Source organism: Lontra canadensis, unplaced genomic scaffold (assembly GCF_010015895.1).
Source record: "Lontra canadensis isolate GAN:19392208 unplaced genomic scaffold, GSC_riverotter_1.0 scaffold9, whole genome shotgun sequence".
In the NCBI taxonomy this organism is placed as follows: Eukaryota; Metazoa; Chordata; class Mammalia; order Carnivora; family Mustelidae; genus Lontra; species Lontra canadensis.
This window is the reverse complement of record NW_022631003.1, coordinates 36,021,524-36,045,374: the sequence shown is the minus strand read 5'-3', so window position 1 is coordinate 36,045,374 and position 23,851 is coordinate 36,021,524. Positions and strand designations below refer to the sequence as shown.

Below are 23,851 nucleotides of genomic sequence, written 5' to 3'. Positions count from 1 at the left end.
ATTCCCACTTCCACTATGCTTAAGGAATATGGTCACATTATTGCTTAGGGTCAAACAAAATAAAAATGTTTCTTTAGATGTTTTCCTCATATTCATGAGATAATACCTGAAATGCATCAAGTTAACCACTGACAAAAGACTAACTAGTAATACCCCAGATGGATCTGATAGACTTGCTGCTATAAGCTCAAACTAAATATGAAGATTTGGGTTTAGGATGTTGCCAGCTTGTTTTAAGTAAAATAATACATGAAAACATCACTTGAGAGTTTAACAATTATGCTACAGAGTTGACTTTGCAGTTGATGATTAGAATTTTTATTTTTATAGTCCAGTGAGATAGTTTTTTTTTTTTTTTTTTTAAGTAAGCTCCACACCCAGCACAGATTCCAATGCAGGGCTTGAACTCACAATCCCAAGATCAAGACCTGAGATGAGATCAACAGTCAGGTGCCCAACCATCTGAGCCACCCAAGGGCCCCAGTCTAGTGGGATTTTTTAAGCGGTTCTCTTGATCCCAAACTTAACTTACTCTGCCCAAGTATCTCCAATCCAGAAGATCAGAGAGCCTCTCAGTTCGGTTTCTCTGAATAATTCTTTGGCGGCGTGACTGTTTGCAAAATCCATAGAGAAACTGAGTCAGCTGATTGCAGGAATCATCCGGAGAGCGGAACCTCCTGTCAACAATGTAAATACCTGAGGAGCACAAAAACCAAAGCCCAGGTAAACACAGGGCTAACCTTTGAACGATCTTTCTTCCATTCATTAGGTTCTATCACAGACCACCACACTCATTATCTACTCCCCGACTCCCCTACTGCCTCTGCTTTATCTTTTCCCTTCCAATGCTGTATTTCTTCTGTGATCTTCTACGGGTTTGCAACCGTCACCAACAGACAGGCAATACAATGGATCTTGCAAAGAAATTTGGCAGTAGAGGGAATACCCTGGATCAATGATTCTCCCTAGTACTGCTCATTAACCATAATCTCTAGGGATCAGTGATTTTTAGGCTCCCCAGTTTTCCCACCAATCAGCCCTGGTTGAGAACCACAGCTCTAGCCTGAGGAAAGAGAACCGTGACAAGGAGACTGCAGAAGACCAGGAAATTGGCAATGTGTAGGCAGAGGATCCATCCCATCTCGCTTTTCTTGCTGCTAGGCAACACGGACACAGAGATGGTGGTATGCAAATTCTGCCATCTTAAACAATTTCTAGTGAATTTTGCTAACTTGGCACAGACCTTTAAAATAATGACACTGACCAGTCTATGTACGCTAAGGCCATAGTTACTATAACATCAATATACTTAATATTAATAGCATTTTTATCTTTTCTATGAATCACATAATTAAATCTATTTTCCATTAAACAAGAAGTATAAACATTACTTTAATCATCAGGATAGCTCTAGAGTTAGGCTCCCTAAAGACCCTGTGCTTTGTCAGAGGTTACTTCTCCCTGCGCCGGGTGAATGATGAAAAACCTCACCATACGCAGTAGGATCAGCCACGTGCTCCTGCATGAAACAGCCAAAGCCGGAAAGGTTGGTTGTCACACTGGGGATACCCATCACGGTGCATTCAGCTGCCAGGGGAAACAGATAAAGACTTGGCTTCAGATCAACTCCTATATCCACTTACGCACATAGATGGGGGAGAAGCCCACGTCTGCCTAGTAATAGTGATGTTTATTCAGTATCAGGCACAGTACTAAGGTCTTTACGGGTATTAACTCATTTAATCTCAAAAACTACTTGAAATGAGACTGCCATTATCACCATCTTACAGATGAAGAAACTGAGGCACAGACAGGTTAAATAATTTGCCCAATGTCACCCAGCCAGGGAATGGGGTAGAGGGATTCAAAGCCAGGTGCCTGGCTCCAGGGCTCCTGTTTGGAACGGCTGTTTTATCCTGCCTCTCTCATTCCAGCTGGCTTTGTTTTCTTTTTGCTCCATTCTAAGCTGTGTCTAAGCATGTGGTGAGTTTGTGGGTTTTGGACATGAGCAACTCTTCTCATCATATTAATCTCCCTTGCCACAAATCTCTCCACTTCCCCAAGTGTCCAATGTACCCATACCCTCCCTAGTTTTCTCTCCCCTTCTAGTCAAAACCTGTTTTTCATAAAATAGTGGATATGTTTATTTTAAGAAGTATTACCTTTCACAAGGATGTCTGCATTTTTAACAAGGAATTTATATATGATTATGGAATTAAACTTGGTTGGCTGGTGGAGATGGGTTAAAAAAAGATTTCCCCACTAATCAAGAAATAATGCAGTTTAGACAGTGGCCTTTTCTTCTGCTCTGCAAGTATTGCCTCATGGCTTATCTCTAGAGAGAAGTGGTTTCCTAATTTCTGGAGGGAGTGGTAGAGGAGAAAATGGGACAGGGATTCTTGACCCACATGAGAATCTGATGAAAATCTAGAACTCATCCCCAGAAAAATCTTTATGCATATATGTAGAAAGAATTTTGCCTACGATTCCATGGAATTTAATGGAATAAGTATTTATATTCATTGGATTTTCTCAAAACACAGACTTAAATGAATACTTTCTGGAGTGTGTTAAACTTAGCATCAAATAAAAAGTTATTCTAAAAAAAATTAGAATTATCTAATATGCCAACACCAAACTTAGTCCACCAGAGGTCTTGTTATTTCTGTAACTACAGGTTAGGTGAGGAATAGCCAACTTCCTTTGGTTAATTCAAAACAGAGAATGACTCATTCTCAAACTTCTTTTTCTACCTGCTTATCTTTTATAACACTTTTGCTGGTCTTTATCTTAAAATATTAGATGTATCTCCTCTATCATTTTGGGTTAAGCATTTGGTGGAAAGTCTGCTGTAAGTTAGAGAACATTCTCTTTACCCAACATAATGATTTCCCACATCCTTCAGTCACTCAGGCTTTGGTTTTGTGCTTCTCTATTTTTGAAACTTCCTTGATAATAAATTATGTTACTTACTAGAAATAATAGGAACACAAGTCAATAACAAAATGCTAAGTTCATCCATGAAATATGCATTTTATGTATCTTAAAAGATAGATGCTCAATTATAAACAATTTAAGATAATATGAGGTTATTTCATAAGTAAGAAGACACCATCTTTATAAAAGTGACAACTGATACCCATAACAATTTTTAGAACTACGAAAGAGACAGCTAGAAGAATTAGATCAATAGCTTTTCTTTTCTTTTTTTTTAGATCAATAGCTTTTCTGTGTCATGTTTCAAGAGGAGATAATATTTTACCTATTTTCCCTAGAAGTTTTAATATTTTTACAGTTGCTGGCAAACTATTCTTGGCGGAAACTAGAACAACAGAACAGGACCTTATGTCAAAAGATGCAGCGATTTCATGTTGCTTCTTATGTAAAGATCCTACTTACATAAAATTTTAAATACTATATTAAAATTCTGGGATCAGAATACAAAGATTAGAAAAATTCTTCCTCTTCATATTTCAACAATGATCTCCCTAACCTTGACTACAGCTACCCCTTGGTTGGGCAATGATGACGCTGAGATCAGAAAACAAAATTTATTAATTATGCATAAAAATGTTTTCTGAACATTTTCTTTTAAAATTATAAATGGAATTATATTTAAATAAAAAGGAAAATCTCAAATTACTAATACGAGATGGAAAGATCAATATTATATTCTTTTCACTGGCATTTATTTAAAGTATTTGTTTTTAAATTTTGAAGTATTTGTTTCCTTTTTAGTTAGGCATTTCAGTCCAAATACAAATTGATCACTCTTGATACCAGTGACAGACATACAGAGGGGACAAAAAGAAAATAGGTAGTGCATCTGGGAATCTACCATTGGGGAGAAAAAAAAAAGGCAGATGAAGAGGGGGAGGGTCTGAATGGAATGATGTCAGGGTCACAATACCTGTCACTGAATTGACATTTTATCTTAAAAGTACCTCCTTTTTGAGTGACTATGGTGTGAAGACTTCTCATTGTTTACTTTCTTATACTATTTGTTTCTTTAACTATGTGACTGTGGTACCTATTAAAAATTAAATACATCCATTAATTTTTAAAAATTATCATAAGTTTTAGAGAACACTGTTGCTGGACCACTGTTTCTCATCTTAAACGTACCTGCACTCAATTTCTCCTTTATATGAATAGTTGGGACTCAGAGAGATAACTCAATAATATGTACCTTTTATAACACATTTTTTTCTTATAATACAATATATTATTATAATTTAACTTTAGTAGAGATTACATATCAACTCTGAATATTATATCCATGTGCATAAAATAATAGATTACTAAGATTTAAAACATTCCATAATCTATACATGCCACATACCTGGGGTATAGCCCCATGGTTCATAGTAAGATGGAAATACTCCAAGATGGCAACCTCGGACAAACTCTTCATAATCCATGGGTAGTAAGGGACTGGTGGAGGATAGAAACTCTGGGTGCAAAATCACCTAAAAAAGGAGAATTCTAATGAGCAAAAAAAGAAGAGAAGAAAATAAAGCAAAAAATCTCCTACGGTTCGGTATTTTGACATGTAAAATCCTTGTGTTCTACATTCAGGGAAAAAGAGAGAGGAGAAAAAAAGAAAAAGAGATAAGCTTGGGTGTTTTTTTCCTCTCTCTCCATTCAGTGTATTATCTACTCTGTGGACTAAGTTTCTCTCAGGTTCCAAGGCCTAGATTGGAGGAAAGGGAGCTAATATGACCATTTTTGTTCCCGTGCTAAGCTACATCCGTCAACCCAAACTGTATTGACAATAAGGTATTTTTTTTAAAGATTTTATTTTTAAAGTAACTGCTACACCCAACATGGGGCTCAAACTCACCACCCTGAGATCAAGAGTCACATGCTCTCGGGGCACCTGAGTGGCTCAGTTGGTTAAGTGCCTGCCTTCGGCTCAGGTCATGGTCCCAGGATCCTGGGATGGAGCTCTGCATCAAGCTGCCTGACCAGTAGGGAGTCAGCTTCTCCCTCTGCCTGCTGCTCTCCCTGCTTATGTGCAAGGTCTCTCTCTGTGTCAAATAAATAAATAAATCTTAAAAAAAAAAAAAAAGTCACACACCGTACCAAGGGAGTCAACCAGTCACTGCAACACAAAAAAGGTTTATTTTGTTTCCTAATGGCTGACTGCTGTCTTTTTTTATCAATTTGCTCCTATCTGGAGCAGAAAAGAGGGCAGCTTTGTAATATAATAGACTGCCCTCTATTGCGCCAGACACAAGGTAGCCCAGGGAAATGGAACTAAGGGACAGAGATGTACTAGGAATCTCATCTAGATTAGATCAGACTAGAAGCCTTCACCAAAGTCAGCATCCTCTCTCACCCGGAGGTAATCACCTCCTAACCTGTCTCCCTGCTTCTATTCTGCCAAGGTCTCTACTCAGTACAATTAGAGTGACCATTCAACAGTGCCAGGCACTCCCTGCTCAAAATCCTTCAGCGGCTTCCCATTGCACTCAGAGTGAAAGCCAAAGTATTTATCATGACTTTTAAGCAATGGTGTTCTGGTACATGCTTAAGAAGAAAAACCCAAAATATAAGTGTATATTTGTACATAAGTTTACTATACATTTTATTGATATAGAGAAAGTATAGCAGACAATATCCAAATAGTAAAAAATGTATGCACAAAAACTTGTACACAGATGTTTGTATCAGCTCTATTAATAATTGATAAAACTTGGGAGCAATCAAGATATCCTTTAATAGATGAGTAGATCAATAAACTGTCCAGACAATGGAATATTATTCAGTGCTAAGAAGAAATGGGCTATCAAGCCATGAAAAGACATGGAAAAAATAAAACGTACATGACTAAGTGAAAAGAGCCCATCTGAAAGTCCACACACTGTATGATGCCAGCTATATGGCATTCTGGAAAAGGCAGAACTGTGGGGACAGAAAGAAGATCAGTCTTTGGATGGAGGCAGGATGAATAGGCAGAGCTCAGAGGATTTTTAGGGCAATAAAACTGTTCTGTGTGATTTTGTAATGGTGGATACATGTCATTGTACATGTATAATGTCACAGAAGGTCAAGCACCAAGAGCATAACTTACCGTACACTATGAATCTTGGTGGATAATAATGTGTCAATGTAGGTTCCTCAGTTGTAACAAATATAAGATCCCGGTATGATACATGGACAGTGCAGGATGCTGTATATGTGGGGGGCAGGGGTACCTGGGAACTGTCTATATTTGCTGCTCAGCTTCACTGTGAACCGAAAACTTTTCTAAAGAATGAATTCTATTGAAATATATAAAAACCTCCTTATTAAAAATTGTAGATAGTTAAATGCTCCCAAATGCTTTTGTTGACTTTTGAAAAATCTTGTATTCAGAACCAATTTCTGGTTGCAACTGAGGACTGAATGTAGTTGTGACGTGAATGTCGATCCTTTCAGAAATACATGTCCGAACTTCATAGGTTCATCAGTGACATAGTGACTTCTTTCCCGAGTTAGATATTAGCTTCTGAATATGGGAAAAATATGTCCTTGTATTTTTGTGCCACTCACAATTTTGTGTAATGACTCGAGGCACAACACTTTTAAGTTTAATCTGTATTGTTCATATTCATCTGCCACCTTCTTAAGTCTAGACAATTTACACACAATTAATCAAGGCATGATGTGGAGTGTTCACCTATTTTCACTCTCTAGATACTCCTACTATGGTCGGTTTCAAGTTACCAATGTGATGTCTGAACTAGAGATGGGGAAAGCAGGAGCTCACCGTTATAGAATATTCCCACCATGTGGGTATAATAGCCATACATAACTTTAAATGTAGAGATCGTCGTAAAATATAGAATTAACAATTAGGACGTGATGAGTTTTGAGCATTACCTTTCATTTTAATATAGTTGATTTATATTTTTAAGTTGCTACAATTTAATTTTAAAAAATGGCTATTTTAAAAACTGGCTCATAAAATTTCTGAGCTCTCATGTGCTGGTATGAGCCAGTACTGAGACTACATTGCCTGTAATGTTATTCAAAGACAGAGACAAGAGAGAGAGTGACTATCATTGGAAGGCTGTAGAACAGCTACTTAACTGGTCACGTGGATGAAAGAATTCTCCAATTTCTCCTATTTATTGAAGTTTTTCTTGAACCATTATTAGGTAATTTGTCAGCCTCTCCTCATAGTTAAGTAGTTATTAAAAATCAATAAAATCTGATTTAAAAGCATTGTATATACTATGTATATATGTAGTATATACAATATACAATGTAGTATTTATATTGTACACATATAAATAATATATGCCATATACAAAATACATAATATATGATATATATTATACATGTATACTGTATATATATGTTATAATATATGACACAATATTATATAGTATTTGCCATATAATATACACATAAATATATATTATTAAATTATATATATACATAATATAACATATATAATATAATAAAAGAATAACTATATTTTTCCTAAGAGATTACCGTGAAGAAAAACCCTAATTTGGATATATAACAACAATGATAACAGTTATATGATACTTTATATATTATAAATAATGTTCTCATATATTATTTCATTTAATCCTAGCAACATCATGATATTCTCATTACTCTAATTTTAGAAATATATTATAAAGAAATTATATACATTAGTTACATGTCAGGAGACCCACAAATGGGACCTAGGTTAAACTTAAGCAGTAAAATGGTAAAATATCCAAAACTAGTATCTAAAAATGATAGTTCACTCAATCACAAGAATCACAAATCCCAAAGTAAAAATAGATAAAATATTTTCCTCCATAAAACACGATTTGAGTTCTTATTATCACGTGCAAAGTACTGAACGAGGAAAAGAGACAAAGGCACAGACAATCATCAAATCAGCAGCCCACTATATCCCTGGCAGATATCAGCAAACAGGGATTCAAAATTCTTTGTGCCTATGTTGGCTTTTCCAAGCCTGAGAAAATTTGTACTCTCCAAAGCCCATTTTTGAACATGAGAATATCATGGCTCATTCATTTTGTTTCAGTCAAAGAGAACAGCAAAACTAAAATATGAAAGCAGCTGCTCTGGGCCCTGACCAGCCAATGACAGAGGCCCAGGGCGGAGGAAAGGATGTTAGAGGTCAGACCAAGGTTACCGAGAGGATTAGGTGAGATCCTATACACAAAAGTCCCCAGCAAAGCACCTGGCTCACAGCAGACCCTGGATCAGTAAGGGAAAAAAAAAAAAAACAAAAAAAAAACCAAAATGCTGTCTAACCACATTTATCCTGTGAGGGAATTAAGATCCCTGAAAGTTAATTTGCCTTCACAGAGTGCTGGCACCAGGTCAGGACCTGGAGTCTGTGCTGTAGGATTTTCTCACTATGTCCACTGCCAAGGCAGAATTGATGATATATTCAACTTCGAAACAATCTGTAACATTTCCTGGATCAAGTGGTCGCATTCATATAAAGCGCTTGTTAATCTAAGAGTTAAAAACCACTCGATAGAGTTCTGTAAATATGCAGGTGATCAAATGAGTCAGTGTGAAGCTTTTTAAAGGATACTAGTCGTAAATAAAATACATAATTCTGAATTGACCAAGACTTATCTCAGTGCTTGGAGCATATACTGTCGTGAAGGGGCTATTCTTTTATTTCTTGTGCATGCGTTTGCCTTATGATAATAACCAGTGAAAGTCTCAAACGCTTCGTGAGCTTATCTATATAAACATGATTTGTGTGAGACAAACTCTCTTCTCCTTTCACTCTACAGAAGCCATGTGCTTCTGTCTCTGTGCCTTCTTATCTACTGCTGCCGGCTCTCTGCAGGATGAACTGTTATGTGTGTGATAAACGCCTGCTCACCAGACAAGATCTAGCTAACACGTCTCCAATTCTCCAGGCAGAGAGAAATCCTCCATTTTCTACTCTCATCAAACTGTTTACACCTGTCTTCTAAAAGTTATTGAGTACCCAGAACATGCTAGGTACTGGGCTAAGTACAGATAAAAGCTGACACACCACGTGCTGACACTCACCACGTGCCATGGTCTGCACTAATTGCAGCATCTTACTTATTTAAGCCTCACAACAGTTCTTTGAGTGTAGCCTATCTTACCACCATCTTACAGATGAGAAGACTGAGGTAGATTAAGTAAATTTGCAAATTGATTAAGGGTAGGGAGATTTAAAGGCAGACAATGGATCTTGATTGACAGCCCCAACTGCTTCCCCTCTAGAGCAGCTACAGCAGCTGCTCCAGCCTATAGACCTGGCAGGGAGGGGTTCTAGTGCCAGCTAATTTCTGCACAACCAGTGACTCTTTTGAACAACTTTTGTTTGGAAAACCCCTACTCTAATAGGAATCCCTATTAAAGTTGTTGCATGTGATTGCTCATAGAATAAGGCACCCATCTGCCCACCAACTTGAAACTGTTTGGTTGGTGAACGAAACACATGAAAGTAAAACATAAAAGAAAGGTTTAGATACAGGGAAATGATGTATGTAGTAATGCTAATATACTTGAAATAAGTCACAGTAAACCACAACACACACACACACACACACACCCCACACACAGAGGCATCTTTTGTATTAAGAAAGCAAGCATTGGAAAATAATTTGGAATCTATCTTAGCTATAGATTGATTGTACTGTTGAAAATTTTTTTTTTTTTTTGTGCACACAGAAGTGCACATGCTTCTGTGTGTGTGTTTCCTTCCCCTAGCTGACCAGCCATTTAGTGGTCAGCTTTTTCCCTTTGTAAGTCACTACATAGTGCTGCTAGGTATGTATATTTTTCATGCATTTGTTAATTTTTATTGATTCTAGTTTTTGTTAATGACATTTGACTCTCTGTAAAAAAAAAGATTGAGAGGTGTTTAGCACTGGGCTGTAGTCTGTGGGTCTTCCCTCCTCAACCTTCCTTCCTCCTCTTTCCACTGTGTGAACTATCCCTCCCTGCCTGCTTTTGCTTTCAATCTCTATCTTGCACAGGCATTTTTACCAATAAGTGTTTTCACATCTAATCCTGTCTCGGTGTTTGCTTTTCAGAGAATGAATACTGAGAAAATGTATATGAGATATGATCATTGCCTCAAAGAACTTACAGTCTCACTGGAGGAAAGAACATACATATTTAAAAAATACAAATAACTTGATGCGATGATTCCTATATTTGTAGTAGAAATAAAGCATCTTGAGAATCCAGATAAGAAAGCGATTGCTCTGTCTGGAGTAGATGAATGCAAATTAAGGACAAACACAAGGAGGGGATGACTTCTAGTTTGGATCCCAAAGGAGCTATTAGGATGGCTGAGATAAGGGCAGTTCAGAAAGAGAGAATAACATCAGCAAAGACACAGAGGAATGAAGTCTTTAAAGTACTTGGGAAATAATGTACTTGTCCATTCCTGAGAAATGGCTTCACTATTGCTGTACTTTAAAACACACAGACACATACACACACAGATCAGTAAAGCATACTTTGTTCAGAGCTGCCGATTTCAGGAGACCTTCTAAACTCAGTCCTCCCAAAAATAAAGGAAGCATGAACCACAGTCTGGCTCAATGTCCCCTGTTCTGTCTATACTTATTGTACAAATCACATACCAGGCACCTGACAGATCATTAGAGGAAGAGCCGCAGATTTAAATATAGGTGTGACAAAGTTCTGTAAAACAGAAAGCAACAGGAAAATAATAAGCTTTCTTTCCATTACTATTTCCTTTCCAAGAGAAAAAAAAAATTGAGAAGGACTGGTCTAAACTACATGAAAATGAGATCAAATTAGTGCTGATACACTCTGGAGGGAGGTAAGTTTCTGCAGATCCAGTCGTGTGGAAAAATGTGAAGGATGCTGCACCCTTGAGAGATATGTCCCTGCATTTCCAGGGAAAAATGTGTAGCTTGCATATTACAGGATGTGTACTGGGAGTAAAAATTTTGGAAATGCAGAAACACAAATGAGAAAATAAAAGTCACCCATAATTCTATGGCACATGGAAATATACACAAATATGTGTGTATCTATGTATGTACGCATGCGTGTGTGGAGAACATGTTTAAAATGGATGGGATAACACTACATGGGACATTTTATAAACAGACATTTTATAAACAGTATCGGGTGCCTGGGTGGCTCAGTGGGTTAAAACCTCTGCCTTTGGCTCAGGTCATGATCTCAGGGTCCTGGGAATGAGCCCCGCATTGGACTCTCTGCTCAGCAGGGAACTTGCTTCCCCCTCTCTCTCTCTCTGCCTGCCTCTCTCCTAGGTGTAATCTCTCTCTCTCTCTCTCTCTCTCTCTAACATATAAATAAAGTCTTAAAAAAACCCAGCTTGTATCATTTAGTTCTGTACTAGGAGCTATTGCTATCTACCATCACGAAAATTTCCCCTGCCCTGATTTCTGAGATATTTTTCTCTTCTAATTCTTGCTCCTTTCTTGCACTGACTTTTCCTCCTCTAATCTCCTCTTAAATCTTGAGGCTTTCTTGGGTCCACACTTTTCTCTGCTCATTCAGCCTGGTCTTTCAGCATGGCAGGGTCATCATTCCCTGGCATCCCTGCTGCCCCTCCACTGATAGCTCCCTTCATGACTGTCTTATGTTTTCTAAGTACGCATGAAACATCTTAACTTGAATAACTCACATATAACTCACATATAACAATCTACCAAGAACTGAACTCAAATCTGATAAAGCCTTTCCTTAGTTTTTAGATAGTACTGACTAAATACTGAAGCCAGAAGGTTATCATCCTTGCCTTCTCCCTCTTTTTCCCTCCCAATGACCTTTGGTTACAAAGTATGATCTTTTCTATATGCAGCTGCCTCTCCCATTATTCTGTCCTGTCTAGCACTTCTGGCATGACCTTTGTAATGGTCCCTTATCATCTCTTACCTGTTCTGTGGCAGAAGGTCCCTAACTTGTCTCCCTCCACCACATCTACTCATGCCTATACCGAATACTAAATGCAGCAGGAGGAATTAATTTACAAAAAGACTATTTTTTTCCAAGAGATTTTGCAGGGAAGAATAGAAAAGACCAAAACATTCAAAAACATCAAGAGAAGACCAGGTTGAAGCAAAGTTTGTTTGCTTTGTAATGTGAGAAAAAAAATTTAAAGATTTTATTTATTTATTTGAGAGAGAGAGCATGATGAAGTGGGGGAGAGTCAGAGGAAGAAGCAAACTCCCCGCTGAGCAGGGAGCCCAATGCAGGACTTGATTCAGGACTTGATCCTGGAACTCCAGGATCATGACCTGAGCCAAAGGCAGTCGCTTGACCAACTGAGCCACACAGGTGTCCCTGTAATGTGAGAAAATTTAAGGAACATTGGTAGACAGCAAGGGAAGGAGCTAGTAAACCTGCAGTATAAGGGAAGGTTAACAGGGTAAGTTTCCCAAGAATGTCAGAGGGAATGAGATCCTAGAGCAATCTTCAGAACCCAAAGGAAAAGAAGTGAGAATAGGTAAAAGATCTATAATTGAGGGACATTTAAGGAGTTTGTACGCTGAATTCTCAGGTTATCTGCTAAAGGTGAAAGAAAGAAGAAAAAGTGGGACCTTTGAAAAGATTGGTAAAAGCTTGTGACAACCTGATCTTAAATACTGCTGAATGAGATTGAGTAGAGATAAGCAACTGTCTGTTTATATGTTCACCATTATGCCCACACCTAGCACTGTGCCTGAGCATAGTACCCCCTCAGTACACACCTGAGAGACTAAGCTCAACAGGAGCAGAAATCAGGTCTCATTCATACAACTCACACTGTGCTTAATCATTTAGAAACTCAAGTGTCAACAGAGTGAGTTGGTCTATAGAAAATTCCATAAAAATATCATGAGCCACACTCTCTGAAACTGGAAGCTTCTCATATTATCACCTTAAAGTTGAACTTTATTAAGAAGAAACAAAGAAAATTCATTTTCATTTCAAGGATTCACTAAATTCTTAGTGAATCTAAAAAACAATTCTTAGAATATGTTTGTATCATTAAAAATTAAACAAATTTCCTATTCTTACTGTTGATATTGTATAATCTTACAAATGATACTAAAATAGTCATTATCTTTTATATTTTAATTACCCAAAACAGGAAACAGAATTAATTTTTTTTTTAGAAATATCATTTGAAATCTTTCTGAAAGGTATCAAAACAAATACAGGAGTCTTCTGATAAATTCTGAAAAAGTATATTCTAAGTCATTTTGAAGTGCCTTACGTAAACAATTAGTTCTACCTTGACTCTGTCTGTGCGGCTGTTGAAAAGTCCGATCCGTCTAATGGTGCTGAGGATGGGATCAGTGGAGTCATCAATCATGTTGTGAGTGGTCACTGGAGGCAAAGACTGTCGCTGAAGTCATAGAGGAAAGAAAATGTCAATTGTGGGACGAATTAATAAGTGTGACTAATTTCAACGATAGGTCATTGGCAACGTATCATCCAACCTTCATGCCCTCTATCTTTTGGAGACATTAATGATGATGACTAAGTTTTGTGCAGGTTTCAGAGGAAGGCAAAGGCTTGAAGAACTTCCTTCAGGAATTATGAACACATGATACTTGTTTCTCACCTGCAGCCACTACAGGAAAGGCCTAGACTTCTTGACCACTCTTAAGACCTGTTTGGAATGAAGGCGTCCTGAAGTTGTGACTCAAGATGAACTCCTTTCCTGGATCCTTCTAGCAGGCCTGTCCTCTGATGGTACCTGATGCCTTACTGTTAGGACAAGATGTTGGTGCATTCCTATCTTCCATTTTTACAAAAAGTCCTCTCAGCTGAGAAACATTCACCTTTTCTTGATCATGATATAAAATGCCATGCTTTTCAAAGATTTTAGGGACTATTTTGTTGTCGTTGCAATATACAATTGCAATTGTATATCCAATTGCAATTGCAAATCCAATTTCAAATGGACATATTGGTTCCAAAGGAATTTTTAAGTGGATACAAGATAAATTCCATGAAATTTTTTAAAAGAGCACTGAAAAGCACCCAAAAAAGAAAATAAGTAAAGTTGCCATTTAGGTAAATGCATAAGAAAGACTTTTCTAGTTCTCAGGTTTATATATTTCCTAAACTAGTCCATTCCAATAAGTTAAAATATTGATCTAAATTGATTTTAACAATCTTGGGAGTGTTGGTCACTCTTTTCTTCATTACCTGAGTTGAGAAGATGGCTCTTTTCATAATTGTTACATCATCTCGATCCAAAATATTGTTCATGTCAGGAATTTCTCCTCTGTGGGCCAAAATAATATTAATAAGAAAAATAAAAATAACTGGCACAAATTCAATGTCTCCATGAGTCAGATAGTATTCTAAGCACTTTAAAAATAAATATAAAGCAAACATGGTTTCCTGATGACACTCAAAGGCATGAAGAAGTTTGATAAAAGAATAATTTTGATAGCATAGAAGAAAGTTAAAATTCCTTTTTAAAATTTTTTTAATTGTAACTTCTTTTTTAAAAAGATTTTATTTATTTATTTGACAGAGATTGATAGTGAGAACAGGATCACAAGCAGGGGGTGGAGTGGGAGAGGAAAAGCAGGCAGGACTCTGGGATCATGACCTGAGCCAAAGGCCACTGCTTAAGGACTGAGCCACCCAGATGTCCCTTAAAACTCATTTTTAAAGCATTAATGTTGACCATCAGGAGGACACTTTCATCATATTTGGCTACTCTTGAGTATGTTCACAAGTGGCCATACCTGTCCATCTATAATTTGATATTTTTACTGGTAAAAGGAAATGATGCATGCCTTGCCACAATCAGTCAGGAGACAACCAGCTTTCTCTTCATATTCTAATAAAATTCATATATTTTATATATATTATTATTTTATAATATATTTTGATTTGATTTAATTATTTAGAATTTTTAATACTTTTATATATTTCGTTTATTTTATTATGTATTTGAATGTTAATTATTCATTAAGTAAATATAGGTTACTTAACATTACTTAATATAAACTTAACATAAACTTAGTATATAAATAAATATAGGTATTTAATATATAAAGTCAATATATATTTTGACTTATAAGTTTCATGAAATCTCCATCAGTTTCACATTGACATATTAACCCCTAATGAGAGTCCCATTGAATTAGAACCTAATTTGTCTATGTGAATATGTTCACATTTGTACAACCTGTTTATAAGTATTTGTCAGATGATGGGTAAAATAAAACCCATTCCCATAATATAATACATATTCAAAGGCTAATAATTCCTTTATATTTGGAACAAAAGAAATACATGATAGTGTATAAGTTGTTAAATTTGAATAATGAAGCCCTAACATATTTGAAGTATTAAGTAGTCTCAGTACCTACCTTAACAATGCATCATAGAGTTTTTTTCCAAAATTTTCCTTCACAGAATGTGCAATGTCCCTGTATAAATTGGAAGATTTATAATTTAAACATTGTTGCAATTTAAAATCTGTTTGTGTGACCATGCTGATGTTTTGTCAGTGTGTCCTTCAAAATTAACAGGTTTCTTTTGTGGAACCTCTTCTACTGTTTTTCCCAGTTGCCAATTTAGCTTGAGTTCAGACCTCCAGAGCTGAGGCAGCAGAATGTCCTGAGCAGCCCACAGAGCTTAACATTTTTTTGCCTGATGATACTCAGGCCAGGGTAAAGGGCAGGGTGGGGTAGTGGATGGAAGTATAGATGTAACAAGATGGCAAATTCATTGGTGATTATTGAATGTGGGCTATGGGCATGGAGGGGGTCATTACACTAAATGTCTTTACTTTAGCTTTCATTTTTAAATTTTCACAATAAAATTAAAAATAAATTCAACTTATCTTTAAAGATCTCTACAGAGTTTTTAATCCTTCCATGGTGGCTCATTCCAATGTTTTTATAATAACACAGTTTGATAGGCACTACATAATCTGACATAGTAGCCTATGAGAAGAGAACCAAGCAGCACTTGTGCTATAATAATCTTTTTTTTAAGATTTTTTATTTATTCATTTGTGAGAGAGGAAGAGAGCAGAAACAGAGGGGGAGGGTCAGAGGGAGAGGCAGAAGTAGACTCCCTTCTGAGCAGTGACCACCTCTGTGCCCCCACCCAACGTGGAGGGTTGATCCCAGAACCCCAGGATCATGACCTGAGCCAAAGGCAGAAGCTCAACTGACTGAGCCACCCAGGTATCCTTTGTGCTATAATAATGTTTTCTTTTTAATATTTTATTTATTTATTTGACAGAGAGAGAGCATGAGAGAGGGAACACAAGCACAGGGAGTAGGAGAGGGAGAACCAGGCTTCCTGCAGAGCAGGGAGCCCGATGCTGGGCTTGATCCCAGGACCTTGGGACCATGAGCTGAGCCAAAGGCAGACATTTAACAACTGAGCCACCCAGGTGCCCATGTGTTATAATAATTATATCTTAAAGAAAAAAGTTTAAGGCATATATCAGAAATTACACATGTTAAAAAAGTCTGTTGACACTTATTGCTTGAGAGCGTTTACAAGACATGAGATTACCATAGCTGTTTCCGTACTGCTTGACCTTTCAGCGTTTCCACATTAAAATTATTTGTCTTGGCAGGCATGATGAAAAACACCACCACTGTGACATCACTTTTATGCATCTAGTAGGGGATTAGGAAACACGACAAGTCAACTACCAAAGGTAAAAGAAAACATCAACAGATGGACCTTAAACTTAAAAAAAAAAAATACTGTTTTAAATTATCTTTAAATAAAAACAATACTTATTTATGATTCACAGAGAAATTAAACCCACCTTCCTGAAGCTTTACTCAGAAATAATTAATTTAAATCTGGTTTTTAGTCGTGATCTTTTGATGAACAATTTGAAAATTCATACATAAAATATTTTCCATAAGCAGGTAAAATACATAGCAATTGCTAGTGGTATCACAGTGCTTTTCTGGGGTTAAAAAAAAGGTCAGATGAATGTGAGTTAATGTTACAAAGCCAAAATTAGTTCCTTAAAATTTCAGATTGGAAAATTTATGGGGATTTAGTTTTGTTTCATTCTCTTTTTTCTAGTTTACTCACAATAATTTGCACAAATAGATTACTTACACTTTTCCTTTAAAAGTCTTGCCATAATGCTGCATTTTGTTTTTCTGGTCCTAAAGCACAGGAACAAGCATGTGCCCAGCCCCTCTGGTGGTAGGCAGTGCCAGAGGCTTTAAAAGCTTAACTTAACCCAAGCCTCATAATAACAACAGCTAGCATGCTCTTCATTTTACTAACTGAAAGAGTGGCAGGAGTGTTTCAATAGTTTGAGTTCCTATAACAGATTATTGGCAAAGCTAAGATTCAAACTGTTGTTTTTTGATTCTATACTGTTTTCTTTTCCTCTTCCCTAGCACATCTCAGAAGGAAATGACATACCCAAACAGCTGTGAGAGTGGAAGCATAAACTCACTTAAAATAGTGCACATATGAATGATCATGTGTTCTGGAAATGACTGTCTCCTAAGTGTGGGCACCCATACTTTGTGGCCCCCTCAGAGGTCTGACAGTCTATTAAGATAATCTGTGGAAGTCAGAAACTAGGAAACTCACTCCAGAGTAGCCAACGTGCTATGAAAGAATAAATATACTATATGAGAGAGAATGCTTTCTTTTAATTTCTTCAAGTATTGTAATGATCTTTGATATCTAGAATAGTGATTGGCCTTTTCTTTATACATAAAGATAAGGTGAATGTTTAATAAATGTATAGAAAAATTGATTAATAATATCACTAAACATGATACATGTTTGATATAACTTTGAGCCCATAAAGCTTGTTGAATAGATACATACCAGAAATATTATGGAATAAGATTATTCCGGCCTATTCTAGAATAATGTCTGTGGTCTTCAGTCTTATTTTACAGAGTTGGGTTTTTATTAATGTATTATTTCCTTATTAAGTGGCATCAGTAAATCTGTCAGGATACTTGGTAAGATGTCTGCTCTAAAGCAAAAATAAATCTATGTCCAAGGAAAAAAAATTAACCGGAGAAGAGTACAAGCTCGGGAAAGTTTAGGTTGTCTTGGTATCTCAGTAGGATTGAAATTCTACACTGGTCTCCTATAGCTTACTGTTATTTATTCTATATTTTTACATGACAAAATTAGAATATAAGCCAATAACTTTAATCACTAGCTATTACATGGTACCATTTTGTGTAGCTCCTTCTATTGGTACAGGTTTTATTGCTGGCTTAATTGGGAACCTATATTAAGTTCCACCTTCCTGAACAAAAATTGATGGATTCCACATGGAAGTGGGAACCTCCTTTCCCCTTCTTGTTTCCATGATGTGGGACATCTCCTGGTTTCATAGTTCAAACTCTTACTCTCAGGGAGGACGTGTGGCTGGTGAGTAGGGAGAGAAATAGCATTTGTGTGTGTTTTCCCTGTTGTACAGAAAACAACTGGTTGGTTGCCTGCAGTGTGGTGCAGTTTCCTTTGCAGGCCTTCTTTGGTTGGGGGAACACAGCAATGTGATGAGCTAGCCAGGTCTACCAGCAGGTTCAATATCAGGAAGCCTATGGGTGTCCTTTAAAAAGCCACATCTCCCATTACAGTCTTTATTGGTTTTTAAAATGGTGAATCTTGTTCTCCATTTGCTTGATTTCTTCATATTCATCTCTCAACTGGTTAACTCTTGGGACAGGAGAAGGAATGCTATAATGTCATCTTAAAACAGAACACAATAAGCTCATGGCTCTCTTTAAAAAATACCCGAAAACATAGATAGATACACGAGTGAACAAAGTGGTGATCCCAATATGTAACTTGAAAGGCTGGAGCTGTTCTTAGAATATTGTCATTTTAAGTATTCACAATCATATATCTGTTAGAAACTTCTTAAGAAGCCAGAAAGTTCTGTACTTCCCACAGAAGGAAGTCCTTCTGTAAAAGTATTACACAGAGTTCTATAGCATTCTTACCCTCAGCAGAAAATTTAGCCTGGATAAGGCTTCTAGGAAGATGTCAGCTCCTTTGTTTGAAAACTCATATCTCCCAGCAATGAAAAGGAACAAAGTCTTTTCAAGATCGAAGTCCAGATGACTAAAACAAAACAAAACAGTTTCAAATGAAATAAGGCAACGGCAACAAAATGTACAAACGAATTCTGTTAAAGTTCAAAGGGGGCTGGGAAAGATAAACATTTACTATAACAATTTTGTTTTCTCTATGCCATAGGTTTTTTTTTTTTAATAAAAAAGAGCATACCCGTAGAAATGACCTCGAACAAAATCTTGGATCCTAGCCTTGTACAGGGCATGTAGATTTTGAAACTCATGCACTGCTGAAAATTTCTTAACATTTAAGCCATTTGGAGTAACTACGTCTGGAAAAGCAAAAAAAAAAAAAAATCATCACAGAAATCTTTTGAGAGAGGGTACCATTGTAGCAAAATAGTGTGCTTTAATATGTTAAATTTAAAAATTAATTAATTAATTAATTAACTAGTTTAGATGTTCCTTAACATTTCTAGTTTCTATCATACAACTAAAAATTCATAAAACATCAGAATAAGCTGCTGAAATAGGAAATTAGGGGTGTGTGACCAAAATAACATTAACTAGGACAACAAAACATCTAATTAAAAGCACAAATAATGAGTACTATAGTTTTCATTTTTTGGTGGCTTACTATTGCTCTAAATGCTCAAAATGCTTTAAAATATAACTCATCTAATCCTTACAAGAAGCAATGGGGTAGGTGTTCTTATCTGCATTTTCAGATGCCCAAACAGGCCCAGAGCTGTTAAGGAATCTGTCAGAGAACACAAATACCAGTAGGAGTAGAATCCATGCAGTCTGCCTCAACATGTTGTGTCTCTGGCCATGGTGTGCATGAAACTACATCCTAGTATCTTGTTTGGCCAAGTGTGTGGGAAATGTTCTATCTGGAAAATTGGAAAGGCAGTCCTTTATTTCTAATTCCCAGAAGATTTTACTCAAGCAGGAAGACATTTTTGGTTTTCCAGAATAATCAGCCTGTGACAAGAAAGATAGAGACTCCTCAGGGTACAAGATGGGAACTACCTAGTGACTTGAATACACAGGTTGCTGCAAAAACAAATGAAATTCAAAAAAAGAAGCTATGTCAAAAAAAAATTTAAGACATGGCAATGGGCATTTTTGCAATGGAGATTTGAGCTAGAATTATAAGTGTGCCATCATTTAGAAGGATATTTTAGAGTTAACAAGCTATCTTTTGAAATGGTTCCAGAAAATCAACCCAGGCTTCCTGGTCATAGCAATAGTAAACTGCCAATTCTTCTGATTTTTTACTAAGTAACTGGGCAAATTCTATACTCCACAGCAGAGTCAATTTTAGGTTGCCAAAGTTTCTAGTGAAAACCCTCCTGTGAATAATTCCTATAGGACAGTAGACAATCCCCTCTTACAGTGTATTTCCCTTTCCATAACATTATATAGTGCTTTGTTCTAGACTCTAGTGTATTTGACAAATATTAGCTTCGTTTTTATAAAATCATATAAAGTAACTTATTTTGTTATCCACGTTTTATAGGAGAAGAATCTAACCTAGAGAGAGGTTAAGTTACTTGCCCAAGATCAAGTAATTACAAAGTCACAGAGGTAGGATTCAAAACCACGGCAGCCTGGAGGCACCTGGATGGCTCAGTTGGCTAAACTTTGGACTCTTAATTTCCCTCGGGTCTAGAACTCAAGGTCATGAGATCAAGCACTGTGTCAGATTCCATGCTCAGCTCAGAGTTGACTTGAGAGTCTCTCTCTCCTTCTACTGCTCCCCACACCCCATGTACTCTCTCTCTAAAATAAATAAATAAATCTTTAAAATAAATTAAAATAAAACTAAGGCAGTCTGGCTCTGAGGTCTACACTTTTATCCACTGTGAAAATCAGCTGTCTTGTCCAAAAAGGTATAGAAGCCAAGAATGTATATTAATATCACTTTATTATGACTTTAATTCCTCTGGAACTTTTCCAGTGTTTCACAAACGAAGTTGTATTTGGAAGCAGGAGGAAAGATAAGATTGTGTGGACATTCGATAAAAGATCAGCCTCAAGAGAAAGTTTTATTTTAGAATAGGAAAAAAAAACAAAGCATTTTGTAAGCACAGAAAAGATACTGTAGACAAGAAACAAGAAGGATGCAAGAAAGAAATAGCATATTGATGGAGTTAACTTCTGTAAGGGGCATGACAGTGAGAATCCAAGTGAACCCTAGGGAGTACTTGGAAAGACAAAAGGAGAACATAGAACCTGTATGCTGTCATTATTCAAATTTTTTGGATTCTTCTTTAAAAAAAAAAAAAATATCTAGCACCTTGAAATACCTCCTCCAGACATCCAACTAGTATCTGGAAGAAAGGCAAATAGAGACAAGATCACAAGGATTAAAGAAAGAGGATATACTCATTAGAACTGTTTGGTAACAAATAATAGACCCAGTGTTAACACTGGGTAACTAGATACTAACTCTGGCTTACCTACAATAATGAGGAATTTGTTCATGGGATGCTCGAGTGCCTCATGGCAAAGGTTTACCTAGGCTTCCGGAATTAGTTTAAACCATTAGTTTAAATCACTGTGGAGAAATCTAGAGCCCTCTCAGTCTGTTTTTGTTTTTCATTGTATTTCATTGGAGTTTAGCCTTCTTTTCGTTTTCAATTTTAAAAAGATTTTATTTATTTATTTGAGAAAGTGTGTGTGTGTGTGTGCGTGCGCGTGTGCGTGTGTGTGTGCGCACACGTGTGTGCGGGGGAGGGGCAGGGGAAGAGAGGGAGAAAGAATTTCAAGCAGACTTCCCGCTGAGCAGGGACCACCCCCCCCAACCACCCACTGGGAGATTTCACCACACTGAGATCATGACTTGAGATGAAATTAAGAGTAGGGAACTTAAAAAAAAAAAAAAAAGTAAGGAACTTAACTGACTGAGATACCCAGGTGACCCTAGTTTAGCCTTCTTTGCATCCCATGCAACATAAAAGAAAAATGAACACTGCCAACAGCTGCAAAGCTGACACACCTATCCTTCAAGAGTGCCTCCCTGCGGACTCATCTGCTTGGACTCCCTCCTGTGGGAACATTCTTATTGGCTGGTTTATGCTGCGTATCTACCTCTGGACCAATCAGCTTTGGCCAGGTGACAGGGTCATGTTTTATGAACAGGCCTCTTGGCATTGCAACCTCTAGATGGGTCTGGGGATAGTTCCCAGAAATGCTTTCAAGGTCTTGGGAGGAGTAAAACAATAGGTTGGTACTAAACAGGACCAATGAAGCAATGTCATAAGATGTAGGACTGGGAGAGTCTCATAGAAATTTCTAATATTTTCTGAACTTTCATTTCCTTCAAATAGAAAAGTTACCTTGCTTACACACACCAGGTCACTTGTGACAACCGTAGGGCATAGGCCCACTTCTAGGATAGCCCATTTATTCAACAAGCACAGATTGAATACTACTGTGTTCTGGATATAGCTTAGAATTGGTGTTACTACAGAACTACTGACATTGACAATTAAAACGTGTAAAGATTTGGGTAGTAAGAGTGAATGCAATTTTTCCTCTATTATTTTATGCTTTTTGTTTGTTTGTTTCAAACAAGACCTTGAGACTCTAATGTCATTTAGGACTGAAAGGCAGGTGACAAACTCAGAGATAATTACCAGGCTTCCTCTTCAGCATATGTTCAGCTTCTATTGCTGTTATTTCCGATACCGTGGTGAACACATGAGCACAATGGACAGAGGCCCGCTCCACGCAATACCGGTGGTAAATCTGCCTTTCCCCAGCCTCTTTGTCTATGTTAAACTGTGAAAGAAAGAAAGAAAAGAAAGAAAGAAGAAAAGAAAAAGCAAAAGCACATATACATTTGATATACATTTTCTCATACAATTGACCCTTGACCAACACAGGGTTAGGGGCACTAAACTTCAGAAATCTGCATTTAACTTTTGACTCCCCCAACACTTAACTACTAATAGTCTACTGTTGACAGAAGGCTTACCAATGACAAAAACAGTTGATTGACACATATTTTATATGTTACATATATTATATACTGTATTTTTATAATAAAGTAAACTAGAAAAAAGAAAATGCTAGTAAGAAAATCATAAGGAAGAGAAAACATTTACTGGACTGTACAATATTTTAAAAAAATCCAGGTACAAGTGGACCCACGCAGTTCAAACCCGTGTTGTTCAAGGATCAACTGTACTGATCCTTCTATATAAGCAAAACAAAATCATATATTGTTTTTTCTCAAGGCTATGTAAAGTCTTAGGACCACAATAAAGTAATGATAACTTTTTATTAAACCTATTACTAAAATGCACAGACACTCATGCTTTAAAAAGTATTGTTCAGGGACACCTGGGTGGTTCAGTCGGTCAAGCACCTGCTTTTAGCTTAGGTCATGATCCCAGGGTTTTGGGATCAAGTCCCACATCGTGCTCCCTGCTCAACAGGGAATCTGCTTCTCCCTTTGCCTGCTGCTCCCTTTCTTGTACTCCCACTCTCTCTCTCCCACTCTCTCTGGCAGATAAACAAGATCTTAAAAAAAAAACTACTGTTCACTTCATTTCTGCTTCTAAACTGCTATTTAATCCCCTAAGTAAAGATTTCTACTTTGCTATTATTACTAGAATTCATAATTGTTTGGTATTTTAATTATATTTACTTACCTTACATATTATAAATATTGAACTAATTCCTTTCACCGTGGTCTTTATCATATTTCCCCCATAAACAAAGAAAACTGACATTAGCCTCAACACTGAAAATAAGGACAATCATTATCACCCCTAATTCACTGAAAAGATATCCAACAAAGAGAAGATACAAATGCTTTTCTAGGG

At 36.8% G+C, this 23,851-nt stretch overlaps 1 protein-coding gene across 1 annotated transcript in view; it reads right to left on the bottom strand.

Annotated features, from left to right (window-relative positions):
• GYS2 (glycogen synthase 2) overlaps positions 1 to 23,851 on the bottom strand; it is a 49,869-nt gene that overhangs the window by 4,398 nt on the left and 21,620 nt on the right. Inside the window, exons 5-14 of the mRNA XM_032855309.1 lie at positions 22,658 to 22,802; positions 19,228 to 19,345; positions 18,942 to 19,062; positions 16,507 to 16,613; positions 15,345 to 15,404; positions 14,164 to 14,242; positions 13,241 to 13,354; positions 4,343 to 4,469; positions 1,492 to 1,587; positions 533 to 696 (exon numbers count right to left, since the gene is read on the bottom strand). Coding sequence (XP_032711200.1) covers positions 533 to 696; positions 1,492 to 1,587; positions 4,343 to 4,469; positions 13,241 to 13,354; positions 14,164 to 14,242; positions 15,345 to 15,404; positions 16,507 to 16,613; positions 18,942 to 19,062; positions 19,228 to 19,345; positions 22,658 to 22,802 — 1,131 coding nt within the window. The remainder of the gene's footprint in view (positions 1 to 532; positions 697 to 1,491; positions 1,588 to 4,342; positions 4,470 to 13,240; positions 13,355 to 14,163; positions 14,243 to 15,344; positions 15,405 to 16,506; positions 16,614 to 18,941; positions 19,063 to 19,227; positions 19,346 to 22,657; positions 22,803 to 23,851) is intronic.